An 18,973-nucleotide genomic window follows, 5' to 3' on the forward strand; every position below is an offset into this window, starting at 1 on the left:
AGAGAGTCCTAAGCAGATCCATTCACAATGAAGAATGTTCCTATTTATGTAAACAAGGATTGGATATTTCAATGCATGTCAGCTTAAAAAAAAAAACTTTCAGAAAGGCTTGTACATCAGTATTATACATCTGTGGCATCACACATTTGCTAGACTTCCAAAATGGGTTGGTCCTCTAGGATTTGCTGGAGGTATAACACCCATAATGCTAATTTCTTGAAAATTTGGTGGCCACCTCATAAGAGAAGACTCCCTGGAAAAGACCCTGATGTTGGGAAAGATGGAGGGCACAAGGAGAAGGGGACGACAGAGGACGAGATGGTTGGACAGTGTTCTCGAAGCTACCAGCATGAGTTTGACCAAACTGCGGGAGGCAGTGGAAGACAGGAGTGCCTGGCGTGCTCTGGTCCATGGGGTCACGAAGAGTAGGACATGACTAAACGACTAAACAACAACAACAACAACAATGTCAAAGTCTCACCTTACTGGGGGAAAGTGGCAGATAAGATCCAGTTAATAATTGGATTCAGCTGTCATCACCACCATGTGAAGTGGTGGTCACAATGTGGTTTGCGGTTGCTGTTAAAATTTGTATACCCCCCTGGCATCCGCAGATCTCAGGGTGGTTCACAACACAAAAATACAATATAAAAGCATAAAAAACAAAGAAAACAACCAATAACAATCCAATAATCTCCCCCCCCCCCGCCGATGAACTAAGCTACTAGAGATTGTTGCTGTCAGTTCCTTGCTTCCCTGCCAGTTGCCCCCAATGACATGGATTGAAGCTGGATTGGGGAATTTACTCTACCCAATTCATAGGGTGCTGTTAAATATTTCAGCTGGAACATCTCACCATGGCGGTGCCAGTCTGGTCCTCGTCGCTTCTCTTAAGATGCTGCCCAGCTCAAATATGACCTGTCTAGGAAATGCAACATGGCCCACCTGCTGGAGTTCCAACAGCTTCCCCATTTACAACAGTAATATAATATAAAATGTTGTTTGTTCCATGTAACAAAAACACAAACTAGCAGTTGGCCTGCGGCTTGGGACACATTTCTGCCAGGGCTGGCTGTGCTGTATAATCTTAATCTAGAAGGGTGATGTGTTCAGGGGGACATGCCTTGGATAAGTGACCTTGTCAACTGTGTTCCCTGATCCAAACAAAGCTATGGTGTTAAGTCCTATAATGTTAGTGCAACTCCATAATCAAAGCGATTCAGGTTTGGGGATTTGGAGACTCATCTGGCCCAGGACATCTTTTAGAGAAGAAATGTTGATTTGTAGCTGTGCACCTGCTTGCGAAAGGCTATGCAGATGGATATTTATTTCTAGATCTTCTTCCTGTAGCTTGACCCTTGGCAACCTACCCCATCTAGGGCTATTTTAAAACTGCACAAACCATTTGGGTCAGCCTCTCCCTGTCCCACTTCTCAAGTATCTACAGTGAGCTAATAATATTAACAGTGAGGCTCTTCTTTATTCTCGATGATCTTAAACGTTCTGCTTTTGTACACTTGGCACTTCTGTTCTCAATTCTGCTGTCTAGGAATGCAATCGGCACCATCGCTTTGGATTAAAACACACTGGGAGCTTTTTACGGACAGTTTGCCAGCATATTTAATGTTCTCATAAAACGTTCAACTATTGAAAAGAGGGCAAGCCAAGTAATCAAGCATTATCTGGGCCCAACAGAATACAAATGTCTAGGCACTGACCATTTCTGCTCAATAGGTTAGCCAAACCTAATAGACATTACTATTGTTTTGACCGCCAGACTTCTGATTGGTTGGCCTTTTCTACTTGGTAGACTTGCGTCAAAAATGGCTCCCCTCAGGAGGCAGGAAGTGGCTGGGTAATGTGATGACCATGTGGAGATCAACAATATTTGAGGTGTATAAAGGACAACAAGCCTTGGTGCCTCCTTGAGGAGAAAGTTCAAGAGGAATGGTCCACTTTGAACAACGCTACCTCTTTTCTCAAATAGCTTTGAACAATCACGGCATGAAATTGTCCAAACCAATTTCAACAATAGTTCACCCATTTCATCATGTCTCCCTGCAGGATCCACTCTTATATCAACTAATATGGGATTAATATATTAATGGATGAAAAAACAAACTAGCAATAAAGAGGAGAACAGAGGAAAAGCCTTCCCTGTCTCCAAAAATAATTTTTTTTAATAAAGAACATTATTTGGGTCTAGCCATCCATTCACTCCCCATTTTGTCCTATTCCAGCAGCTTCATACATTTTTTTAAAAATGAGGCTGACTTAAAACACACACAAATCAAATAGGGTGCTAAAATGATGGCGAGATTTACCTGTTTCAAAATGTCAATTCAACTGCTAATGTATATGGTATTTCTGGGATCCCTCTGTCTGGAAGCTATAAAAGGCTATAAAAGGTTGATTCCTGCAATACCATTAGCTTTCTTGCAGTTCTTCTTCACTCCTCGCTTTTCAATAGCAGAGAAAAGGTAGGTGTTTAACTAGGAACTTCACTGTCCTAAGCAGACTGAGAAGGATCAGTGGCCACAGCTATCAGCTCTGCTGGCTTAACATGGCAACTGTGGGGTTAACCAGCCTCATATAACCAACTTGCTTAAGTTTAATTAATGCATGAAAGGGTTAATACCACAAAGTAAGCTGTCCTGCCAGGCTTAGCTATGTCCACGGCCCTTCATCTTGGGAGGAACTAGATAAACAAGCCTTTGTTCTCCTGCAGTCTATCTGAGCAGCTCAGTGTATGAAGAGAATTGAACTGGTTGCTCCAGCAAAACCGCATGGCTCGCACAAGCCACTATACTAATAATCTAGGAACTTTGAAGACACTCAAACTCAGGACGCAAGGGAGAAACGTGCTAAGAGGAAGGCACGCTTGGCAAATCCACACCGTGATCAACTCCCGCCCAGAAACCAATGTCCCCAATGTGGAAGGACGCATGGATCCAGAATTGGCCTCAACAGTCACTTACAGACTCATTGTTAAAATCGTGTTTATGGAAAACAATCTTACTCGGGTATGAGTGATCGCCAGAGAAGAATCTAGAAACTTTCACCACTTTGTAACTAAACTAAGTTTTACTCCCTGTTGAACTTTTCTGAGGCACACGAATCTGACCTTTGGAGAGTTTGTAAGTAACCAATTTTTAACTGACCAAATGTGTTGTTGTTTTCCTATGCGGGAGAAGAGGGTAACTTTTGAAAAACACTTTTTAAGTGGGCATTTTGGAACTCATTTTGACAAATACTGTTTCCCCGCCCCCTCTTTTTTGCATTCATTCTGTCTTAGCACCTGCCCAGACTAGCTCAGGAGAGGTTGTACTATGCTGACGAACTTTGCAGACCCAACTCTAACATTTTCTTACTTTTCTTATTACCAGTTCCTCCTCCTTCTTTTTTTCAACTAAGAAAGGGGCTTGCCATTTTACTTTCCCTTGATTGGCCAGTTCCGCAGTGTCTTAGTGCAAATACAGTGCTAGTTGTTTCTGCAGAATCTACAATGGTGTAGATTTATATTCAGTGCTTCCAGAGAATGTTGCAGGCTACTGCTAAAGGCTGCCCCCTTGTGGCAGCTGTTTTTAATTATGGAGTATCCTGCAACGATTTGAAAAATTCTAATTAAATGCTGCACATTTTAATCATTTGGCTAATCAACTAAATATTTAGCTGATGAACCAATAGGGCTGGGGGAAGAACAAACAGTTTATAGTATGAGTCATGAGGCTATTTTGGTCTTTGTTTGTTACTATAATAGGGAATTAATTGAGGCTATTTTAGCACAGTAATGAGAAGAATTAAATATTAAAAATAGACTTTCAATTTAAAAATGAGTAGCTGTTGCTCAGTCATTTGTTTCTTCAATATCTGCCAAAGACACAGATATTGGTAACAACTAGAATTACCTGGATTTAATCAATTAAAAAGAAATTTGACACATAATTAAACTTTAAAAAAAAAAGATTGGGGGGGGGAATCCCACACAATAATGATTGCCAGAGTCCTTTTGTTTACTTCCTAGCTGTTGCAAGTGGTATATTGGAATGGAGCAGATAATTCCTTCATCAGAGACTCCTTGGCAAACTTCAAAGGAACTGAAGAAGTCATGTGATGTACGAAGAAATGTCTTGAGATTCTCCATGACTGAAGTGGTTGTGTTTCTGGAATGGTGTGGAATTAAAGGAATTGTGTTTCTTTCAATAAGAAAGGTGCTTGGTATTTTTTTGCCACCTCCTTTGTGAAGTTCAAGTTGGCTCGTTTCCAATAAACACAGTTAAAGATTTACCATAATGTTTGTGTGTATCTATGTATCCTAAACAGTATTTTAAACAGTATTTCAATCTTGGCGATGCCTTTAATTTATTTAGATCAGCTGCTGGAGAGAGTGTTCTTTTTGCTCATGCCCCGTTTGTGGGCTTCCCAGAAGCATCTGATAGTCATGATGGGAAACAGGATATTTGACTGGATAGGACTTGGGTCTGATCCAACAGGGCTCTTTTACTACAGGACTAATCACTGTATAGTGACCTTAAGAATCACTGCCCTTAAAAAGAACTGTTTGGAAGGGCAGTTGCACGAAGGGAGTGCCTGTTCCTTGGGAAATCTGATTGTGTTTCTCAAGGGCTTTTCTGAGAGTCTTGTTAATGAGAGCTAGCAGAAAGGAGCCTCAATTCACTTTACCCTCATTCAAGATAGCATTCTGTATTTGACTTAAAAACCAGGATGTGGATCTCCAGATGTCTCTGAACTGCATCTCTCCTCATCCCTGACCACGATTAGCCACGCTGGGAGTTGGGGGTCCATAACAACCCTGATTTAAAGGCACAGGATATTCAAGATCCAGTTCAAACTTTTAAACATGGGAATGGCTTAAGCCCAGCAGGGCCTTCTAAGCATTTTAGCAGAAAATGACCAGGTGCTCATCTTTCTTCGCCTCATCTCTTTTCAGGGTTGCATCTCCTCCCTACGTATCCAGATTCTCCCATCACTCTCCATCTCTTAGGACCTCACCATAGCTGTCAACGTTTCCCTTTTTTTAAGGGAAATCCCCTTATTCTGAATATGATTCTTCGCAAGAAAAGGGAAAAGTTGACAGCTATGGACCTCACTCACAGCCATCCCCCACTGCTTTTCTGCCACAGGTACAGGGTGCTACTTCTGCTTATAAGGCCAGCATCCAGTCCATAGCTGTCAACGTTTCCCTTTTTTTAAGGGAAATTCCCTTATTCCAAATAGGATTCCTTGCAAGGGAAAAGTTGACAGCTATGATCCAGTCAAGCCTCCCTAGGACTGATAAGAAGAGTTTGCTGCAAAGCAATCAATTTCTCTGATCCAGAATTGAACGTGTTCCATTCGTGAGCTTCCTCTTGCCGATAGTTACAGAAACATGGTGACTGCATGGAAACAAACCATCTCCTGCTTTGGAATCAACCTTGAGCAGCAAAAATAAGGCTAGGTTCACTTTTCTTCCTGCCAGATCATGGGATTACTGTATTGAAGAGGTGGGAGCTGTTTACTACATTGAAACTTCAACTACATTGAAACTTCAAGCAGTACCAGCAATAGAGTAAATTGCAAGCAGAAGCATGGCCTAGTTTGCAACATCCTGTCACCAGTTGCACAAAGGAGCTTAATCAAAGCCTTAATGACTACTGCAAGAAGCTGTGGCACACGCCCACATGTGTTTTGCAGGATGTTTCTAACAGGGTCCAGACTCTCATTGCTCTCCACAACAGCATGTAATTGGGGCAGCTGGTGCATATGGCTGGGCTCTCTTGCTGTTTATCCCTTGACAGAGGGGCAAGTAAATGTGCATGACCCCAGCAGGTAATAAAAATCTCCTTCCAGAGGCCACAGATCCAAGCAGAGGAGTGGTGCAGGAAGATGTGGCTAACCCAGATCCCATCAGCCATTCCCCATTCAGAATCTGCAAATTTGCAAAACAAGATGAAATCCACATCTGGAGCAGAAGGGAAAAGAGCCAGGGAAGATTCTACAGGGGAGGCGAGGGAAGCTTGCAAGAGAGGGTAGATTTCTTATCCTTCTCTCAAAAGTGCAGCACTGAATCTTGAAGCCGCTTCTGATTATCTGCCAGTATTTTGTTGGACATTAAATATGTCTGATTTCCTCAGTTCCAACCTATAAAATAGCTAAATGAGTCTGTGTGGCAACTCTACCAATCCTGATCTGGGAGTCCTGGACCACCACGCTGCAATCTAAGCCTGGAGGACATGGAAAGGCAAGATGCTGAAGCCACAGGGCAACAGGTGATGCTGTATTGAGAGCTGTCAAAGGCAGAAGTCTGCGCACCTGGCCCCTCTACCAGGCTTGGCCAATCCAGAGGTTCCACAGTGCCTGCCAATCATAGGAGGCTAATGCTTTAGATCAGCGGTTCATTGATGCTTGTTTTTAACTTTTGTTGTTTTTGCCTTTTCATGTTGTTATTGTATGTTTTATATTTTTAATGTTTTGATATATTTTATGATTTGGTGGTATACTGTATATTTATTATTATAAATGCAGATAAAAAATAAAGGTGCTTGCAATATTCTTTAGCATCTGGAGGGAGCACTTCAGCACACGGTCACAGGAAGTTCCCAAAGTTGGTCCTGGCTTCCATCCACAGGATGTCCTTGTTAAACTGTGAGCTTTGCCATTCGCTCATGAGAGTGCTAGAATTTATCGGCCTGCTTAATCCAGGTGACCTCTGCCAGACTCTCAGGGATTTAGACTAGAATCCCTAAGAATAGCAGATGGCTAGGAAGAGCTGCTGTCTTCAGCATTTTTTCTCCCGGTCTGTGAAATTATTTGCACACACCCCCTTTTTTTTCTTACAACTGGAATTGCAGACACTAACTGAGACACTTTCAGGCTAAACATGTTTAATGATGTAACAGTTCGCCCGGCAACTGACAACAACAAAACCTCCTCAGTTATCTTCTTTTTTTAAGGAAATGGTAAGAAATGCACAGCTTGAGGAATTCCATGCAATTAAGGGGGAGGGGTGTTGAACATTTTCCTTGCAAAAGAAAGAATTAGATTGTCAAAGATCTCCCAACCACCTCCACAAAAAAATTACAATCTTTGGCAGGTGCTTCACTAAAGCGTGCATCACTTACAAGCATAATTTAATTGTGCTTCAGCCTGCATTCATAATGTGGATGCTGTTCCTTGGATTCTACCACATCAGCAGCATTTTATTATTTGTACCCACCCATCTGACTTGGATGCCCCAGCCACTCTGGGCAGCTTCCAACATATGTATATAAAACATAATAAAACATTGCACATTAAAAGGCTTTCCTATACAGAGCTGCCTTCAGATGTTCTCTAGAGGTTACACAGTGGTACCTCGGGTTACAGACGCTTCAGGTTACAGATGCCACTAACCCAGAAATAGTACCTCGGGTTAAGAACTTTGCTTCAGGATGAGAACAGAAATCGTGCAGCGGTGGCAGTGGGAGGCCCCATTAGCTAAAGTGGTATCTCAGGTTAAGAACAGTTTCAGGTTAAGAACGGACCTCCAGAATGAATTAAGTTCTTAACCCGAGGTACCACTGTATAGTCAATCAGCACCTTGGGCGTTCCACAGGGTGGGCACCACTACTGACAAGGCCCTCTGCCTGGTTTCCTGTAGCTTTCATTCTTGCAGTGAAGGAACCACCAGAAGAACCTCAGAGCTGGATCTCAGTGTCCAGGATGAATGATGGGGGGTCGAGACACTCCTTCAGGTATGAAGGGCCAAGGCCATTTAGCGCTTTAAAGGTCAGCACCAATACCAGACCCTTCAAGTGTCCCTATTTTACAGAAGCCGTCCCAGTTTCTGATTTGATCCGGGAATGTCCTGCTTTTCCTTAGGACGTCCCTATTTTCATTGGAGAAATGTTGGAGGGTATGAAGTTATCCAACCCCTGAGCCGTCTGAAGGCAATCCTGTATATGGAAGGTTTTTACTGTTTAATGTTTATGTTTTTCTATATATTGGAAGCTGCCCAGAGTGGCTGCAGCAACCCAGTAAGATGTGTGGAGTAAAAATAGTAAAATGATCATTATGGAACGGGAAGTCCCTATTTTCCTTGGAGCAATGTTGGAAGGTATGCAACATTGTGCTCAGAAATGTACTGGGAGCCAGTGAAGATCCTTTAGGACTGGTGTTATATGGTCCCAGGGGCCACTCTCAGTACCAGTCTGCTGCATTCTACATTAGTTTTAGTTTCCAAGTCACCTTCAAAGGTAGCCCCACATAGAGCACATTGCAGTATTCAAGCAGCAGATAACCAGCACGTGTACCACTCTGGTAAGACAGTGCACAAGCAAGTAGGGTCTCAGCCGGCATACCAGGTGGAGCTGATAGACAACCGCCCTGGACACAAAATTTATCTGCACCTCCATGCAGTGGCGTAGTGTGGGGGGTGCAGGGGGGCCGGCCGCACCGGGCGCAACATCTGGGGGGGGGGCGCGCTCACACTCGCAGCTCTCTGCCCCTACCTGGCTCACTCACTCTCTCTCACTGCAGTGCTGGCTGTGTGAATCCGATCCGAGCCGCTGGGTCGCCACCCACTGTGGAGGGGGTGGGTGCCAGGCGTGCGGTGCGGAGAGAGAGCGAGGGACTATCTGGGGGAGGGACAGTGCAGCGGCTGCCCAGTGCAGCGCTGAGCGCGGGAGAGAACCACACCAGACCAGACCAGGCAGCAGCAAGAAGAAGCTGGCAGCGGCAGCAGGTTAGGGGTTAGGGGGTGCAAATTACTTGCCTTGCCCCGGGTGCTGACAACCCACGCTACGCCGCTGCCTCCATGGACAGCTGCAAGTCCAAAATGACTCCAGAATGCACAATGGAGGGGTTGCCTCTTTGGAGCATTCTCTCATCAAATAAAATAAGCAGCCAAGAGTTATTTTTGCTTCCTCTGCAGCGCCCTATTCTTGGGGAAGGTGATCAAGCATGTGGTGGCAGGACAACTCCGGAGACTGTTGCATAATACTGATTGCGATAATTTATCGGTCTGGCTTCTGGCCCAGTTTCCGTGTAGAGTCTGCCTTTGATGACTATCTCTGGAAGAAGAACAGTGAACCCTAGATCTCTCAGTAGCTTTTTCTCCCATCAACCATAGTACCCTTCAGAACTGGCTCTCAGGGTTAGGGAACAGAGGCATCTTTTCCCAGCCATCCCTTTCTCACCTGTTTGACAGGTTCCAGAAGATGGTGCCTCAGGTTAAAGCAGCTCCATCTCTTAAGCGTTGTCTCAAGCAGTGCCACAAATATTCATCTCCCGCACCATCTTAACATTTGCTTCAAATCCCCAGGGGAGATTTGCCAGAGGTTTGAGCTCAAGTGCTACTGTGCTGGTGACACCCAGTTCTGAATCTCCTGATAATATTATTATTATTATTAATAATAATAATAATAATAATATGGGGGAATGTCTGCATATGACAATTATTCCCAAGTAAGGGGGAGTGGCAACAAAATGTTGCAGTGTGGGGTGCTCCTGATCAGGGTTCTGACCAAGCAGGGAGCCAGCAACACTTTTCTGAGATACTTCGTTCCATTATTCTTATCCCTGGGTCCACACCCAAAAGTCAGCCGGCATTTTGTGACTACTGAGTAGGCTTCAGTCCTTATGGGGCTTGGGGTGAGGGGCTCACCCGGTTTTATTTTTTTCCTAAACATTTATCGTACTTCTGCAAACGTGGGGTTTTCCCCAAATGAATACTTTCCTTCTTGTGCTTCAGCTATGTAAGATCCACACGCAGATACTGAAATCATTGTTAGCAATGGGATGGGATAGACCAGGGACGGCCAACTTCCAAGAGACTGCGATGATCTACTCACACAATTATAAACTGGCAGTGATCTACCCCTTTTTTTGGGGGGGGGGGTCAAAGTTGTTGAGCTTTTTTATGCAGGAATGATGTGCAGTCTAATTCTCTATGTATTAATTTTGATCCCTTGAAAACGAGAGTAAGGACAAGGCGATATTCTTTCTGAGCTCATAGGAAAGGGCAGCTCAATTTGTTTTCAAATATGGCAGGTGCAGCTGGATACTAATTAAACTGAACCAAAAAATACAAATCATCATTGGTTTTTTAATTATTATTCTGATAACTGGCAGATAAAATATGTGAGTTACAAGATGTTACAATTTTGGGGGTGGGTGGGGGAACCTCACTGGCCCAATTAAGCACAATTTCACCTGCACAGTATCACCTGATCAACACTTAAACATGTCTCGGACTATATCGCTTGGCCGCTGCACTCTGTAAGAGCCTATTGTCTGAGGAAACAGGCCATAAACTATGGACTGGGTTGGTGCTGTCCTCTAGGGGCTGTCCTGCATGGACTGCAATAGCAGGTGTCACTCAAATTAATCCTCAAAGGAGGAATCAGCCTTCACACACGTACACAGAAGTGTTTCAAGAGTTTCGGCATCAACATCAAACACCAGGTCACAATGTTCTATTTGTATCTCTGGGAAATAACCAGAGACTCAAGGCAACAGCTGGCAGGAAGCATCTAGTGAACTCAATTCAGTGCCAAAGTGCGATATATGGAAAAGGTGCCACGTTGCACAGATTTCTGTGAACGTTTTCACCATGTAAATGGCACTGCATATGCAGAGGCTACAATTGCAATAAACTACAGGAACAAAGGGACGCGAGTGGTACTGTGATCTAAACCACTGAGCCTCTTGGGCTTGCCGATCGGAAGGTCGGCGGTTTGAATCCCCGCGACGAGGTGAGCTCCTGTTGCTCGGTCCCAGCTCCTGCCAACCTAGCAGTTCAAAAGCATGTCAAAGTACAAGTAGATAAATAGGTACCGCTCCGGTGGGAAGGTAAACAGCATTTCCGTGCACTGCTCTGGTTTCACCAGAAGCGGCTTAGTCATGCTGGCCACATGACCCGGAAAAACTGTCTGCGGACAAACGTCGGCTCCCTCAGCCAAAAAAGCGAGATGAGCACCGCAACCCCAGAGTCATTCATGACTGGACTTAACTGTCAGGGGTCCTTTTCCTTTTTACTGGGGAAAGGCACAGGGTCAGCACAGGAGCTCCTTGGCTTCTAGGAAATCAGGTGCATGGAAGCAAGTTTGAGGCTCAATCCAAGACAAGGGGATGATAGCTCTCGAACTAATTGGGGATTATCTTGTGTTTGCTGATAAGAGCTCCATTGTGTTTGCATGATTAAATCAATGGAAGGCAGGCAAAAGCATTCAGGTGCCAAAGCAGTATGTTGCATCAGCCATTTCCCCCACATTTATATTGACAATCACATTAAATGAGACACACACATTGTACACACTCAAAAAGCCTGTATTCTTCAGGAGCGATCCTGTCAGAACACCAAAGTCCAATAAATAACATTTACAAGAAAACTGAAGCGCAACAGTTACGATGTTGAGTTTGTAACATGGATACAAATATGGATTGACAGCTCAATGAGGTCATTCGTGTCAAATCAAATAACTAAAATTGCACACGAGACAAGGGGAAAGTAATAAGCAGCTCAAAGTAACAGCATGCTGAACTGAAAAATAAAACCTATACCGTTTCCAAGCCAGTTTAAAGCGAAAAGTGCTACAAAATTGCCATCCACCTAGTTTCTGATCTTCCACTTCTCTAGTTTCCAAGTTGTATAAACTATTCCATAAAATACAAGAGGTGTTCATGTTGAGTCTCAAGTAAGTTTCAAGGAGATATAAGTTTAGAAGTCCACATTTCTACCCCAGTGTCACCTCAGTCAACAGCATCGTCAAATTGGCCTTCCACTGGCATAGTCTCTACCTGTCTCCAAGTCACCGGTGCTACATGGTGCAAGCTTGGGTCATACAAAGGCTTTTCTCGAACTGAACATGCCACTGGCTCTTGATCCAAGAAACCTCCGCCGTGAATCACATCTTCAAAATCTGTTGAGTGATTTTAAATCAATATGATTATGTGTATAAAGCTGTTTTCAACAGGCTGCAATTCTAAGAACCCACGCTAGGGAATAAGGCCCTCTTGACATCAGAGCAAATTATTTTTGATAACAATTATTCCTCTCATCCCACCCTTCCTCTAATAATCCTAGGGCAGGATACATGGAGAGGATATCATTTTATCTTGCCAACAACCCTTAAGGCCATGTTGTCAGCTTTCTTCCTTGAGCCAAGAAAACAGAAAGCTAAATACATGCACAAAATTGGATCTCAAGAGTGTTTATCAGTGTGTGCTTATTCTGCAATTCGGTTGCAACCCTCATCAAAGGATATCAACTTACTTAAGCAGTATGTCAACTCACTTTAGCCTTATAAAGGTCTATGCTGAACACAATGAAATTTGGATCCAAGTTGTTAAGTAAAATAACATGGCAAGAAAATTTGTTGTTGGTTGTTGTTGTTGTTGTTGTTGTTGTTGTTGTTGTTGTGCCACTGAATAATTAATTTCCCCTTCCTTCACCACTCCACACATATTGCAATAAGCATGTCAGCAAGTCATGCAGAACAAATGGAAACTTCCTCTATTGATTAGAACAAGTTTCAGGAAGATAATATTCTCCAGCACTACTGCTCACTAACTGCTCAAACGAATGCTGTACGTAATCCAGAAGTGGTAGCACCAGAGTACATCATGTTGAGTAGAGCAATATGTGTGTATGTCTGATGGCTGCTAGACTACAAGCCCTGGCCTGTTTCCCTCTCTGCTTGCTTTCTCGGGGGCTTTTCCCAACCATCTGTGATGTACTGGGAGAAGGTAACTAGGCGAGACAGTCAGCCAACCCAGACCAACAGCAAGGAAGTATCGCTGCTTCCAGAGCACCAGCTCAGAATGGGAATGGCCAGAGGGCTCAGGAGAAACGGCTCAACAAACTGCTGCTGCCGCCGCCACCCAACAGCACCTGCTACCAGAAGCGGCTGATTTACTCCGCCTCATGACAGGGCTGGCCCTACAAGGAGATGGGATGTACGTTTTGTCAATGTAGTCTCGACAACCACTGCATCTAGGTGCCAAGTAGATTTTGATCTTTAGCTGTCTTACAACTGCTTTTTCAAAAGACTGGTGCATATACCCGGCCTACTCTGTTCTCCCAGACTGCTCCACTCTCTCACACATCTAATGCTGTTGCTATGAACTGAGTGACACATGTAGTCTTAGATTGCGTATCTCCAAAGTTTCACAGATTAAAAGAGATACCTTTTGTGTTCTTGAAACATCCCTATTTTTACACCACACTCTGTCCTCTATAGACGGGTGGGTTAAAAAAAACATGTCCATAGTAGCTTCCTTTTAAACACCCACCCACACCCCTTAAGTTTTAATCTCATACTCAATTTGGTACAACTTATTCAAAGAATACTTTTAAAAAAAAAATCATGGATATGATTATGAATGGCTAATAGTCATGAAGCTATGTACCACCACAGGCATCAGAGCTGGTATACCTCTGAATACCAGCTGCTGGGAATCACAAGTGCTATTAAACTTACCTCCTGCTTATCGGATTCTCACAGACATTTATCTGGCTGGTCACCATGAGAACAGCATGCTGGACTAGCAATCCAACAAGCTTTTTATGTTCTTATGACACTTTTATTGGCCTATCGCATGAGCAGTTCTAAAGAAATCTTCCCACAATGCACCTCTCCCTAGACACCTGGCTTTCTAGCATTTCTTCTTTTCTTTTTTTAAAAAGAACCATGTTGAAGCATCCACCTACCATAAGGATTGCTATTGTTTTCGTTGTCTTCCAACTCTTTATCCCAGTCCTCTTCTACATAGTGAGATACAGTTTTCGTCTCAATAAAAGCTGCATCTGTGGGCATGCTTAAGTCTTCGCCATCTGACTCAGAGTCTTCGTAGGGTGACTCAAAGTCTTCCAATTCCTCAAGGGCGCTTTTCGCTTTCTCCACCGCATGTTCTGCCAAACCTATAAAGAAAGAAGCCTTTGTTGATTTATTTGATAAATTAAACAGCAAAATGGATCCAGAAACCTAGGGAGTTTGATAGGTTAAGGCGATAAATCAGCTTAGCCATTTCCTCACTTCATTGTACGTGGCAGCAGAAAACAACTGCTGTTGTTTGAGGCAATCTTTGAATATTACAAATTCCCACCTGGTAATCATTTAGATTAAATATTGTCTGAGGTTTCCCTTTCAGTTTTAACGGATATTATTTCATAAAGCTAGTTGACTGAGGAAAACAAGGGATAAGTAAAAACGTAACTAGTTGGGAGGGGAGGCAGTTCAGGGCAACATTGGCAACTGTTGCGAAGGGAATCTGAATGTTGGTCAAGTGGCGGTTGGGGCAGTTAGCGCAGAGAGAGGAAGGGATGGTGCGGTTAAGTGAAAAAAAAGAAAATGTTGTCATGGGTTTGTGAAGCACATCCAAGGAAGGAAGACTGGTCGTTCTGGGAATGACTGTGGCAGAGAGACGGAAGAATGATGGGGTGCAGAATGACTGTGAGGTAGCCAGCAACTTTCATGGAATAGTGTGAAATGCTGGGTGACACCGCGTCATCCAAAAGGGATGCAACTGGGGGACAGAACAGAAGTGTTAGTCTCATTGTACAAGAGTGGATCAGGGGTACCAACTTGGAATAAAATATTGCAGGGTGGGGGGGGCAAGTAAGCCTTGCATAATTGATCACATTGCCATGGTGCACAGACACCATTTGAATGGCAATGCCCATCAAGCTGGGGGGCCCCTCAAATATTTTATTGGGGGGGGAGATGCAAAGACCCCTTGGCCCCTAGGAGTTGGCTCCTATGGGATGGATACATGCTAGGGGTTACTCCATCCAACATTTATAACAAAAGTTGTTTCAGCTAGCAAAGGTGTTTGTGTAATCTTCCAAACTCCCTTCCCAGGTTGCAAACTTGGGAGCATGGCTTTCCAGCTCTCATGGTAGCACTTCCTTGTTCAGTTTATAGCCTCACAGCTCTCATCGTAAGAGTTGGAAGGATCCCCAAGGGTCATCTGGTCCAACCCCTGCTGTGCAAGAATCTCAACTAAAGCATCCTTTACAGATGACCATCCAACCTCTGCTTTAAAAGCTCTAAGGAAGGAGAGTCCACAACCTTCCAAGACAGACCATTCCACTGTTGAATGGCTCTTACTGTCAGAAAGTTCTTCCTGATGTTTAGTCGGAATCTCCTTTCTTGTAACTTGAAGCCATTGGTTTGAGTTCTACCCTCTAGAGCAGGAGAAAGCAAACTTGCTCCATCTTCCATGCGACAGCCCTTAAGATATTTGAAGATGGCTATCATATCTCCTCTTAGGCTCCTCGATTCCAGGTTAAACATACCCAGCAACTTCAACTGTTCCTCAAAAGGCTTGGTTTCTAGACCCCTGATCATCTTGGTTGTCCTCCTCTGCACACGTTCCAGTTCATGGAGATAAAAACATAGCCACAGCAGGCTCCAACAGTTTGACTTCAACCCTCGAAGGCGCACTCTTCCACTGTCTCCCGAGAGGACAGATCCCAGCGATATATGTATGTAATATTATAAGGAGCTACCATCTACTGAACAAGACCAGCAAGGACTAGCAGTGGCTGTCCTCTTTCCCAGTTCTGCTACTCAAAGTCTCTTACAGGGATTGAGAGCTTGGGAGATATACTGTACAAGGTACGGTATGTATTCTACTATTGAACTACAGGGCCTTCTCCCAGGAATATGGGAATCTCTGGTATTCAAAGCTAAGATTGCACTTCTCAGCCATTTCCTCCCCACCCCAAAAAAGTACCTTTTCCAGGCCTCCAGCTGAAAGTCTTCACCACTTCAAATTCCTCCTGTCCAGCAAATGCAGATGCATCAGCCTTTTTCTAGAGGGGGAAAACGTTTAAGAAGTCAAATGATCCACATCTTTGATTGGATTCCTCATGAGATTGGCTGTTACTGGACAATAAATTATCCTATTATTGAGCTTTTGGTAACCATCTCTTTATTTTTGAAAGATTGTGTTGAATTACCTTTCGGTGAGCAAAATGTTTGTGACCTATTTGTGTATATTTTTAATGCTGATTTCACCGTTATGACCTATTTGGTTAACTAAATTGTTAGATGATGATTCCTAACGTATGTTATGCAAATTATTAGCCTCCTCGTGTAACCTCATGAGAACAATTACAACACTTGTCTTAAGAAAATGTTTCCTTCTACCACAATATACAAATGAACTGGCACACTTGCTTCGCTGGAGTAAAAAAAGGAAGCCGTATAAAGAGGTACACACTCCAACCCTCCTGCTTAGAGGCAGGAAATTTTATTTCTAAAGAAGGGTGTCAACAAGTTTATCCAAATGAACAAAAAACCTCTAAGACCATTTGTTCACCTGCTAATGCTCATTTTTTGTCTTTGTCAGGAGCAGAACAACAGAAGATATAGGATCAACCACAGGGAAACACTCTACAGATTTTTTTAAAGCCCTCAGAAAGTAAATAATTTATCCAGCAATTCCCCAGAATAATACAAAATGCCTCAGATGCAAAAGGCCCATATTAATTTCCACTCCCTCCAAAACGTAATAATAATTCTGGAGGACTGTATAGAAGTTTGAACTCCACCTTACTTCATCCAAGAAAAAGCCAGTACCCTGGGAAACTGTTCTTTACAAGAGCAGAGGAAATGTGAGTCTCCAGCAGTAAAACCACTAGCACATTTGCAAAGCTAAGCAGGGTTTCAAATGGGATGGGGAACCTCATGTTCCTGCATTTTAGGGTTGCCACCTGTCCTGTATAATACAGGACTGTCCCGTATTTAAATGTCAAATGCTAGTCCTGTATTCACAACAGTTTTGTCCTGTATTTCAGAGCTCTCTTTCTGCCAAGTTAGGGATCCTCTCCAAATGCATGTGTTGGAAAGGTGGTGCAAAAGGTCATGCATTCAAGTTGTGCGTAGCCAAGCACAAGACAGATTTACAATTTCATGTGTATGCATGTGTGCACGTGTGTGTGACAAACTTCAGAGCAGCCATCCTGCAACAGCTTGAAATGGATTGCTTTGAAGAGAGAGTGACAACTTGAATAAAACATTGGGGGACCCACATAATCCATCGCTAGACACGGCACATATAATCTGAATGGCAATGCCCAACAACTTTGGGGTAGCCCGGACCCCTCAAATATTTTATTTGGGTGTGGACCTTGACCTTAGGAGTTGGCTCCTATGCTTTGAAATCACTGCAGTATCAATTTTTTTATTTAAAAATATTTAAAAATATAACCTCCCCGCCCCGCATTTTGCCAGAACAAAAGTAGCAACACAATGTTGGACTCGACGACCCTCACAGGATTCCTTCCAATTCAGCAATTCTCAATTCCCCCATGTTGGGGGACATGGGCGTAACCAAGGAGGGGCAGTTGCATCCCGCCAAAAAAAGGATTAAAAATCAATAGAAACACTTCAACAAACTGAAGTTCTGCTCCTCCTAACAGAAGCCTGCCACACCCCCACCTAATGTCCTCTTGGGGGGGGGGGGCATCCAGGTTTCCTTTTACATGTTAAAGCCGTGGTTCCCAACCACAGGGGGTCAATTCGAAAATAATATCTCAGTGAATGGCATTTTAGGCTTCCTCCACGTGAATAGGAGTTCACCTGTTGAATAATAAGAATTTAGGAAGCATTAGGATATGTGAAGCATTAGGATTTGAGAGATGCTTAGGTGGGGCATGACCAAAAACAAAGGTTGTAAAGGACCCGCTCGACAGCTGTTCGTGAGACCTCCTTCCTCACCCTCCCAAAAAAGTAGCTGGACATTTCGAAGGTGAGCACAAGCTTAACACGTGTTTCCTCCCCCTGCACGTGAACTCCAGAGCCTCTTTCTCTCTCTCCTATCCCGTGGCCGTTTTCCCCTCACCCGCTGCTCTGGGAGGAGGAGGCGCCCCGGAGGCTCGCGCTGCCCGACCGCCTCCATGCGCGCGCTGCCGCCCCCCGCCCCGCGCGGCCAGAGTCCTCCCCTCAGTCCCTGAGTCACCCGGACACAACCGGCGCCCGCCCCGAAATGCAGCTGCGCCGCCACTTACTCCGCGGCCGCAGGCGCGCGCGTGTCACGTGGCCTACCCTCGGGCTGATCCCCTTGAGCAGCCGACCAATCCGATCACGGAACCAAGAAGCTGATCCCTTGGGAACCCTCCCCCCCCCCCCGCGCGCGCCCCTGCCGGTGTCTCGCCTGCCCGCCGCATGCGTGGGTGAGGGCGCAGAGCGGGTTGCGCCCTGCAGCTTGCCTTGTTATTATTATTAGTAGTAGTAGTAGTATATAGAAGTTTGAACTACATCTCACATCAGCCATTATTATTATTATTATATTATTACTGTATAGAAGTTTGAACTCCACCTCACATCATCCATTATTATTATTATTATTATTATTACTATATAGAAGCTTGAACTCCACCTCACACCATCCATCATTATTACTGTATAGAAGTTTGAACTCCACCTCACATCATCCATTATTATTATTATTATTATTACTATATAGAAGCTTGAACTCCACCTCACACCATCCATCATTATTACTGTATAGAAGTTTGAACTCCACCTCACATCATCCATTATTATTATTATTATTATTACTATATAGAAGCTTGAACTCCACCTCACACCATCCATCATTATTACTGTATAGAAGTTTGAACTCCACCTCACATCATCCATTATTATTATTATTATTGTTACTATATAGAAGCTTGAACTCCACCTCACACCATCCATCATTATTACTGTATAGAAGTTTGAACTCCACCTCACATCATTCATTATTATTATATTACTGTATAGAAGTTTGAACGCCACTTCACATAATCCATTATTATTATTATTATTATTATTATTATTACTGTATAGAAGTTTGAACTCCACGTCACATCATCCATTATTATTCCGGTGATTATTTATTTTTGGGTATGCACGCGTACTCAGGAGGAATTCGCTTTGTCCTGTGTCCGAAAGGATTGTTGGCATGTGAGCCAGCACTGCACGAGTTTTGCCTTATTATGTTT

General features: G+C 43.7%; 1 protein-coding gene across 4 annotated transcripts; it reads right to left on the reverse strand.

The window, feature by feature from the left end:
• Positions 1 to 11,286: 11,286 nt before the first annotated feature.
• LOC308469302 (uncharacterized protein) lies at positions 11,287 to 17,983 on the reverse strand. Of its 4 annotated transcripts, none has more exons than XM_080991520.1 (4): positions 17,830 to 17,983; positions 15,718 to 15,796; positions 13,691 to 13,891; positions 11,287 to 11,900 (listed from the first exon to the last, which is right to left on the reverse strand). In XM_080991520.1, exons 1-4 carry the CDS (start codon positions 17,884 to 17,886, stop codon positions 11,731 to 11,733), a joined length of 507 nt encoding a protein of 168 aa, XP_080847646.1. In that variant the 5' UTR covers positions 17,887 to 17,983; the 3' UTR covers positions 11,287 to 11,730. The 4 variants fall into 4 exon arrangements, with proteins under 4 accessions (XP_080847646.1, XP_080847645.1, XP_080847648.1 ...); XM_080991519.1 differs by having other exon boundaries at positions 13,691 to 13,900; XM_080991522.1 differs by having other exon boundaries at positions 17,706 to 17,836.
• Positions 17,984 to 18,973: the final 990 nt, after the last annotated feature.

The sequence above is a fragment of the Podarcis pityusensis genome (assembly GCF_964106645.2).
Source record: "Podarcis pityusensis genome assembly, chromosome: 2".
NCBI lineage: Eukaryota > Metazoa > Chordata > Lepidosauria > Squamata > Lacertidae > Podarcis > Podarcis pityusensis.

What these genes read in the sequence shown, in the direction of transcription:
- LOC308469302 (XM_080991519.1), bottom strand. Translation starts at nt 17,886, where the DNA reads ATGGAGGCGGTCGGGCAGCGCGAGCCTCCGGGGCGCCTCCTCCTCCCA. An exon ending in TCCTCCTCCCAGAGCAGCGG is followed by an intron (nt 15,797 to 17,829) that starts GTGAGGGGAAAA and finishes TTCCCCCTCTAG; the next exon opens with AAAAAGGCTGATGCATCTGC. An exon ending in CAGCTGGAGGCCTGGAAAAG is followed by an intron (nt 13,901 to 15,717) that starts GTACTTTTTTGG and finishes CTTTCTTTATAG; the next exon opens with GTTTGGCAGAACATGCGGTG.